We start from the raw sequence: 7,923 nt of genomic DNA, 5'->3' as shown, positions 1-7,923 counted from the left end.
GAATTTCATAGCAGTATTTCAAATTTAGAATATGAAAAACCAATGATAATCATTTGATAAAAATCATATACGGATTGAAATTTCTTTTTGAAACAATTGAAATATTCGCGGTTGCACGAATAAACAGATGCGCAATACAAAAGATATTCATGTGCAATCAAAATATTTTTGTAAAAGGAAATTAAAAAAAAAACAAGTTTTATTGTATCGATGTATCGTATATCGTATTTTATCACTAAGTATTTGAAATGTACTAATTATTGAATTTTATATTTTATATTTTTAATATCAAAGATACAATCGCGGCCATTACAAACCTAAGCAACGTCATAGCTTCAGTAAAGGAATTTCAGAACACGACAGTTGAACGTGTACGAATTCTCATTTCAAAGTGCGTGTAGATTAGTTGATTTTCTTTAAGAAAGTTACATCTCTCGGACTGTGATCTATGACGGACTTTTGTAATATGTTGTAGAGTAATGTATACGAAAATAATCTATGCCTACTGAAAACTAGTCATGAATTTCGGAACTGTAGAATGTCCGTTGTGTATACCGAAAATAACATACGCCACAGGCGCCATTAAGTTGCGCCATCTAGATACTATTACGAAGAAATTATATTAGCCAGAGTTAGGAAAAATTTTTGAATAACGTTATTACTCTTCCCGATAGCGAGTATTGTAAGGTAAAATTAGCAAATATAAAAATTGGTGCAACACACACCGATTACGTTTGCGATATGTTTAAGTGCAGGAGTATACATTCTTTATGATTATATTCACTTAACCTCAATTTTAAATGTAAAATGAATACCTGTGATTATAAGAATATAATTTTATGTTTGTCTTATAGTAAAAATAAGAAAATTCAATCTCTTTTAAAAGAAGAAATTGAAGGCGCTCTTAATTATACAAGAAAAAACGTGAACTTCAAGAGTTTGAAAATATCGATAACAATAGCATTCTACAAGTAACGATAATATATATTAGTGAAACTAATTTTTATTCATTTTTTATGAGTTAGCAAACTTATAACAATGGCATATAGTACGTACAATAATTTTCCACAAAATTAAGGAGGAAGTAGGAAGTATTATAAATGCAACATGCATAAGTAGTGTTACAAAAAGGATTAATTCTTCTTTTTATTTAAGAATCAGGTAAATAAAATACTGTTATTTATAATAATAATGTGTATAAAATATTACAAATGTATGTATTTAATTGAATTAACTCTTTATTGTTTTTTGTTTAGATCATAGAAATTATGCAAATACATGTTTAGAATACAATGGAAAAAATTTAAATAATTGGTTCAAAGATGCAGTACATTGAAGTTAATAACAAGGATCATAATTATAGTGAAGTAAAATTAGATAACCTCCAACATAGTGATAACATTACTCAAAATATATGTGACAATGATGTTAAAGTAACTAAGTCTAGCAAATCTGGATTGACATTGAATAAAGAAACATTTGGTCAGATTAAAGATATTAATGAATTAAAAAAAATAACACCACGTGTAAAATTATTGACTCACGATGCAAATAGTTTAAATGAATTAACCAAAATTTCATTGCACAATAAAGTATCTGCACAAAAAAAGTTATCAATATTGGAGCAAACAAAACAGGAATTAAAGAAGTATTGTAGGACTTGTGCTGGTTTAAAACTTCCATTAGTTGACATTTTTAGTGAAAAGGGTAATCAAATGAGATTAAGTCAACAAATTAAACATTTGGAAGACATAAATCCATATGACAGTTTGTCAACTCAAATGTGTATGGACTGTATTTGTGACTTAAAAATGAGTTATAAATTTTTTATGCAAATTAAGAAAGCAGAAGTTAAATTGAAATCCATTCATATTACTCTAACTGATACAGCAACAAAAAATATAGAAGCGAGCAAAATACAACCTACAGAAAGTTCTGAGAAACAGAAAGAAAACATTATGGAGTGCAACGCAACAAATCTATTTCTAAATAAAGAAAATAATGAACGGACATGTGTACCAAAAATATCTGCAATTTTTTCACTAAAAAATGAACAAGAATTTTTAAAAGTTGAAAAAGTAGATTCTGTTGAAGAATCAGAAAATAAGACTGACCTTGAAATTTTTAAAAATTTAGTAGTTCAACAAAACAGTGATGACAATGAATCTATAGAAGAATTTGATCCAGATGATCCTCCTTTTCAGCCTGATAGTTCTGATACTGCAGAATCTGATGATGAAGTAAATATTCAAACACAAAATATAAAAAAATCAAATACTCAACAGAAAGAAAATATTAAACAATGTTCGCAACCAGTTTTTATTTCTGATAGTAATTCAATTCCAGATAAAAGCACTGATCTTCATCAAACAACATATAACTATGACACATTTTTAAGAGCATATATTAAAGTAGAAGACACAGAAAGTAACAATCTGTCTACAGAACCACACAGCATGATTAAATCTGAAACTATATGTAATGTTGAAAGTGCAAAAGAATGTTTGAAACAACCAAATATATTAAAACGAAGACTTTTATTACAAACTAAAAGAGACTTTACTGAAGAAACTGATGAAAACATTTGTCAGTCCAATATTTCTGATAAAATTGGAAGTCATGAAGACTTTAAAGTACAAAAACTGAATGTAAACAATTCTTTGAACATTAACAGTAATCAGGAAGATGGAATCATGTACGTTACTGTAAAAGGGTCTAAACCGAATGAAATATTATTAGTAAAAGTTAAAAAAATGGATAAACCATTAGAGAAAAAGGATGATAAATCTGTAGGAAAAAAGAATTTTGATATCAAACCAATGGAAAAAATTTTAAAAAGGTATGAAACTCTAGCTACTAAAGAAAAAGATTTATTTCCAGAACGAACAAAAAAATCTGAAATTAGAGGACAAATTATAGAAGAACAAATAGAAGAATACAAGAAAAAGCGAGAAAAAGTATTAGGTGGGCATGCCAATATTTCTCTTCCTGTAAAACTTGAAGAAAGTCAAACTCGTTACTTTAAACGCAATGAGAATCAAGATAATCAAAGATCTTTTACACATATAGAAACTGATTCTGTTGTAAACATACAATTTGATAAAGATAGTGAATGTAATGCAAATATTAAAGTTGAAAATGATATTTCAGAAATTGTAGAACCAGTCAAGGAAAAACTCACTAATGAAAAAACGTATGTAAATACTGAAGAATATTTATCGCGTTTAGCAAAACTTAAATTGAAATGGGAAGAAGTAAAAAAGAAGAAAGAATTTCTTCAAAAAGAACTTGATGAATCTTATACAGAAGGAAATATAGAAAAATTGGCAAGAATTTTGGGAGAGAAAGAAAAGAACTTGCAAGATTTCCAAGATTATTTAAAACAACGTAAGATTGTAATTACAAGATTAAAGGATGAGGATATCATTTCCCTTTATGAAGACAGAAATAATGCAGTGCTTAAAAATAGTTTACCTGACTTAATAGATGAAAGCCAACCAGCAGATTATATTCCAGAAGAACATTATTTGGAATGTGATTATTGCCCAGAAACATTTGCTTCTAAAGATGTACTTGAAGAACATTTGAAAATGCATGATTATAAAATTATGCATTTTTGTGAAGATTGCATGGAAGAATTTCCAACAAATAAAGCAAAAAGAAATCATAATGTAATTTGTATAAAAAAATTATTATGTAAATATTGTGACATGATGTTAGATTCAAAAGGGAAGAAACGTCAGCATGAACAAAAACATTGTGACAGTTTATATGGACAATTATGTGATATATGTGGTGAAAAGTTTAAACATCAAGGAACATTAGACCAACATGTAAAAACACAACACATGAGTTGGGAGAAAATATATCAATGTCCAAAATGTCCTAAAAAGTTTGCATTCAAACAAAAACTTAGTTTTCATCTAAAATCTGTACACACAACATTAAGGGCATACTTGTGTGAAGATTGTGGTGCAGATTTTAAAAATCCTGCAAGTCTTAGACATCATAGAATACGTAAACATCAACCAGTAGGTAATAAAAGGGAATGTCCAGTTTGCCATAAATTAGTGCCGTTTTATAGCCTTTCTAAGCATATGCATACTCATAAAGCATATACTATTGAGTGTCCACATTGTGACAAAATGTTTAAAAATAGTTCAACTTTAAAACAACATGTAAGAATTCATGAAGATCAACGTCAATATCGATGTGATACCTGTGGTGTTGGATTTAACAGACGGGATGGCTTAAGGTTACATATGAGAGTGCATGAAAAAACTGATAGTAGAGGATTGAAAGAATGTTCATGTCAAGTATGTGGTGAAAAGTTTCCAAATCATTCAATGCTCGTTATACATAGAAATAGAGTTCACAAAGATGGTAGGCAATACACATGTCATATATGTAACAGATCAATGATTTCAACTAGATCATTAGAATGGCATATGTCTCACATACATAATGAATCACTTCCTGGTGTTATAAAGGAAGATATGGATGGACCACCAGAAAAGAAAAGAGCATCATGCTACCATTGTAATAAGACATTCAAAACAGAAATGATTTTAAGAACACATATTAAAAACACACATATGGAAAAAGACCCTATGAAATGTTTAGATTGTGAGTTAACATTTACTTCTGAAGTTAGATTAAGACACCATATGATGGTGACCCATAACAGACTAGAGGGAACTTTACCATGCCCACATTGTCCAAAAAGGTTTGTAAATCAACTTAGGTTAAAGACTCATATGATATCTCACTCTGAAGAAAGGCCATATACTTGTGAAATTTGTGGATTTAATTTAAAAACTAAGATACAGTTGATTAAGCATCATCAAAATAGGCATAGTGATGAAAGACCTTTACAATGTAGATATTGTCCTTGGAGATGTAAACAAGTTAGTGCTCTTGTATGTCATGAAAGAACACATACAAATGAGCGACCATACTCTTGTAGTGTGTGTAGGCAACGTTTTAAATATTTAGGTGATAAGAATAAACATGAAAGGAGACATGAAAGTTTGGGTGGATCTGGATTTAAAAGAATTGTACTTGGTCGAAATATCAAAGCTAAAGTACAAGAAGATTCTTCTTGTTCTGAGCATGAACAAGAAGGTTTAACTAATACAGAACATCAAGTTCCTGAAGGCCAATACCAAGAACAAGCAGATCAACAATTTGAAGAACAGATAGTTAAGTTTGAAGAACAAGAAATAGTAAAGTTTGAAGAACAGGAAATAGCAGAAGAGTATGAGCAAGTATACGAGCAGGTAAAAATACTTTATGGACATTTTATTAGGAATACGAAGAAACATCCAGAGAGGCTTCGGATGCAGCAGAAGTTATAATGAATATGGAAGATACTGTTTATACAGAAGAAGTGGCTGCAGATAATATTGAACCTGCAGAAATTATGACAGATGAAATGATGACAAATGAAATATTACAATCAGGTGCTGTAGTTCATTTGCAACAAGAAGATGATTCAGGAAAAATACAAGTTATACCAGTGATGTTATCCTTGCCCGATTTATCTGATGCAAATACAGAAGTCAATCTAGCTACAGCATCCATTATGTATAATAATTAAATTCAATATTCGCACTTTATATGTGGGATATACTTTGTAAAAAGAAGTGACTTTTACAGTTTTATTCTGGTAATTATACATTAAAAACTGTTTATTTGGTATAAATAAGTAGGGGCTAAATCACATTCCTGTAGACCCAATTTCAGTATATTCTAAAGTGTATATTTCCTTTTAGTATATATAGATTTTATTTTGTTAGGACATTAACTGTATACCCAAAGGTCAGAATAATTATCTGCTATTGAAATAGCAGTTTTGTAAGGTTATTTTACTGTATGAAAATACTTATTAAAACCACTTTAAGATTGTAGAAATAATGATATAACAGATTTTATCTTCATAGTGATTCTCAATACAAAAGTTTCGTTTAATTATAAAAGTAAATAAAAATATTTGTAGTATAATATGATGTATTTTGTACAAATCTATGAAAGACAAGTATTTTACTTGATAATATAAATATCAAGATTAATAAAATTGATATTGTTCGTCACACTACATACACATTTATAAATAGCTTATACTTTAAATTCTTTTTTTTTTTTTGCTTTCTGACTATTAATACTTGTTAATTGCTTAATATTCTTTCACAAGTATTCTTAATTTCTTAATTCGTTAAAGTACGAGCAATACTTTTTTCCATTATCGAGATCGTGCATTTTATAGTTATAAATTATAGTCAATTAAGAAAAAGTTATCAAAGGTTTTCGATTTTGTCAGTGTTTTTTTCTAACAAACTTAAGAAGATTTGTCCAACATGTAACATATGTTCATATAATATATATTTTGAATGTAATGTTGTATGTTTAAAATAGGAATTACATTATAGGATTTTATACATTATGCAACAGATGCTCAAGCATTAATTTAAACATAACTTGTACAATAACAGGTATAAGTAGTGTTGTTTGCATTACTTAATAATACTTATTTGCATTACAATAAATTACAGTAAACATTTGTGCTAATACAAATTTTGTTTCTTTATTGTTAGAAGGTTGCATTCAAATTTGCTATATTTATGCACTGCAGTAGACTTTGTATACAATTCATTAAAATCATTTTTAATATATTGCATAATTATTTAAGTTTTAATAAAACGAATATATTTTATTTAACACATTACAATAAGTTTTATATTTGAACACTTTAGTTTTCTTTCAATTATAATGCAATATTACCTTTTAACTTTTATTTATTTTCTCATATTATTGAATTTTTTGTTTGTAAATCATATATGTATTTCATTGTGGCAATAAAAGAAATTGAATGTCAAATTCTTTCGTATTTGATACTTCATAAAATATTTGTAAATATTTATATATTCTTACATACATAAATGTTTGTTAAATATACATTCAAATTATACATAATTTTTTTGATGATAGGATAATGTACATTTTTTTAAATAGGTGTAGAAATAAATCATATATTTATATTGTATATATTCTTATAAAATTTATATGGAAAATACAATTGAATTTTGTATTTATATAAAATAAAATTAACGTATACATTATACGTTAAGAATAAATGTAAGTAGATATTAACTTATCTAATACAAAGATAAATACTGTAGTCGCTGTGCTGTACACGAAAAATGTACAAATATACAAATGTATAGTTATATTAAAATTGCATTAATTTTTAATATTTTTTTACTTATTTTTTTATAACATTTGAAATATTAATTTTGTTCTATGAATTCAGAGTCTTCAATAATGTCTAATTTTTCCAATAAGTTTTTATTTTTCTAGATTTTGATAATATTGCACAAGAACAGACCATGCTTTGGGTGGCATAAATCCATCAGGTGGATTTTCACCTGCTTTTGCTAAACCTATATAAAAACATTATAAATGTTTTACTTAATTTTAAGTAAATTAAATTTATAATCTTAATATTGAATAAATGGTGCAGTATTTTATAAAAATATAATGAATAAATATATCATACATACTACGCATTTTTGTCCCTGATATAAATTCAAAATCTTCTTTTCGTTTTTCGTCAAAAAAGGACATTTTTTTATGTTTCTTATCATATGCTGCAACTTTAAAGGGTATGATTTCTAGATTTTGTAAACCTCGAGCTATTGAAAGAACTCGTGCACCATGAGTAGAGTCATAAAGATTTCCATCAGGTGTTGCAGTTTTATTAGGATGTGGTATACCAGCAGGATCTCTTCCAACAATATAAAAGTTAGCACCAGCATTCATCCTAGCCTTTGCATGCCATTGTACCTAATAATAAACAAAATACATGCAAAATGAAAAAACAAAGTATCATTATAGCATTTTGTTATAATACTTTATACACGTAAT

At 27.6% G+C, this 7,923-nt stretch overlaps 2 protein-coding genes across 2 annotated transcripts in view; one reads left to right on the top strand and one right to left on the bottom strand.

Annotated features, from left to right (window-relative positions):
- The first annotated feature begins 1,038 nt into the window (after positions 1 to 1,038).
- Positions 1,039 to 5,599, top strand: LOC108573609. Its single transcript, XM_017936072.1, is given in 4 exon segments — positions 1,039 to 1,048; positions 1,257 to 1,270; positions 1,323 to 5,306; positions 5,309 to 5,599. Coding segments are annotated over 4 exon segments (4,299 nt in total).
- Positions 5,600 to 7,344: 1,745 nt separating this feature from the next.
- Positions 7,345 to 7,923, bottom strand: part of LOC108573608 (bifunctional 3'-phosphoadenosine 5'-phosphosulfate synthase) — a 6,186-nt gene continuing 5,607 nt past the window's right edge. The window contains exons 7-8 of the mRNA XM_017936071.1: positions 7,560 to 7,842; positions 7,345 to 7,439 (exon numbers count right to left, since the gene is read on the bottom strand). Coding sequence (XP_017791560.1) covers positions 7,345 to 7,439; positions 7,560 to 7,842 — 378 coding nt within the window. The remainder of the gene's footprint in view (positions 7,440 to 7,559; positions 7,843 to 7,923) is intronic.

The sequence above is a fragment of the Habropoda laboriosa genome, unplaced genomic scaffold (assembly GCF_001263275.1).
Source record: "Habropoda laboriosa isolate 0110345459 unplaced genomic scaffold, ASM126327v1 scaffold128, whole genome shotgun sequence".
Classification (NCBI taxonomy): domain Eukaryota; kingdom Metazoa; phylum Arthropoda; class Insecta; order Hymenoptera; family Apidae; genus Habropoda; species Habropoda laboriosa.
This window is presented reverse-complemented; position numbering and strand designations above follow the sequence as displayed.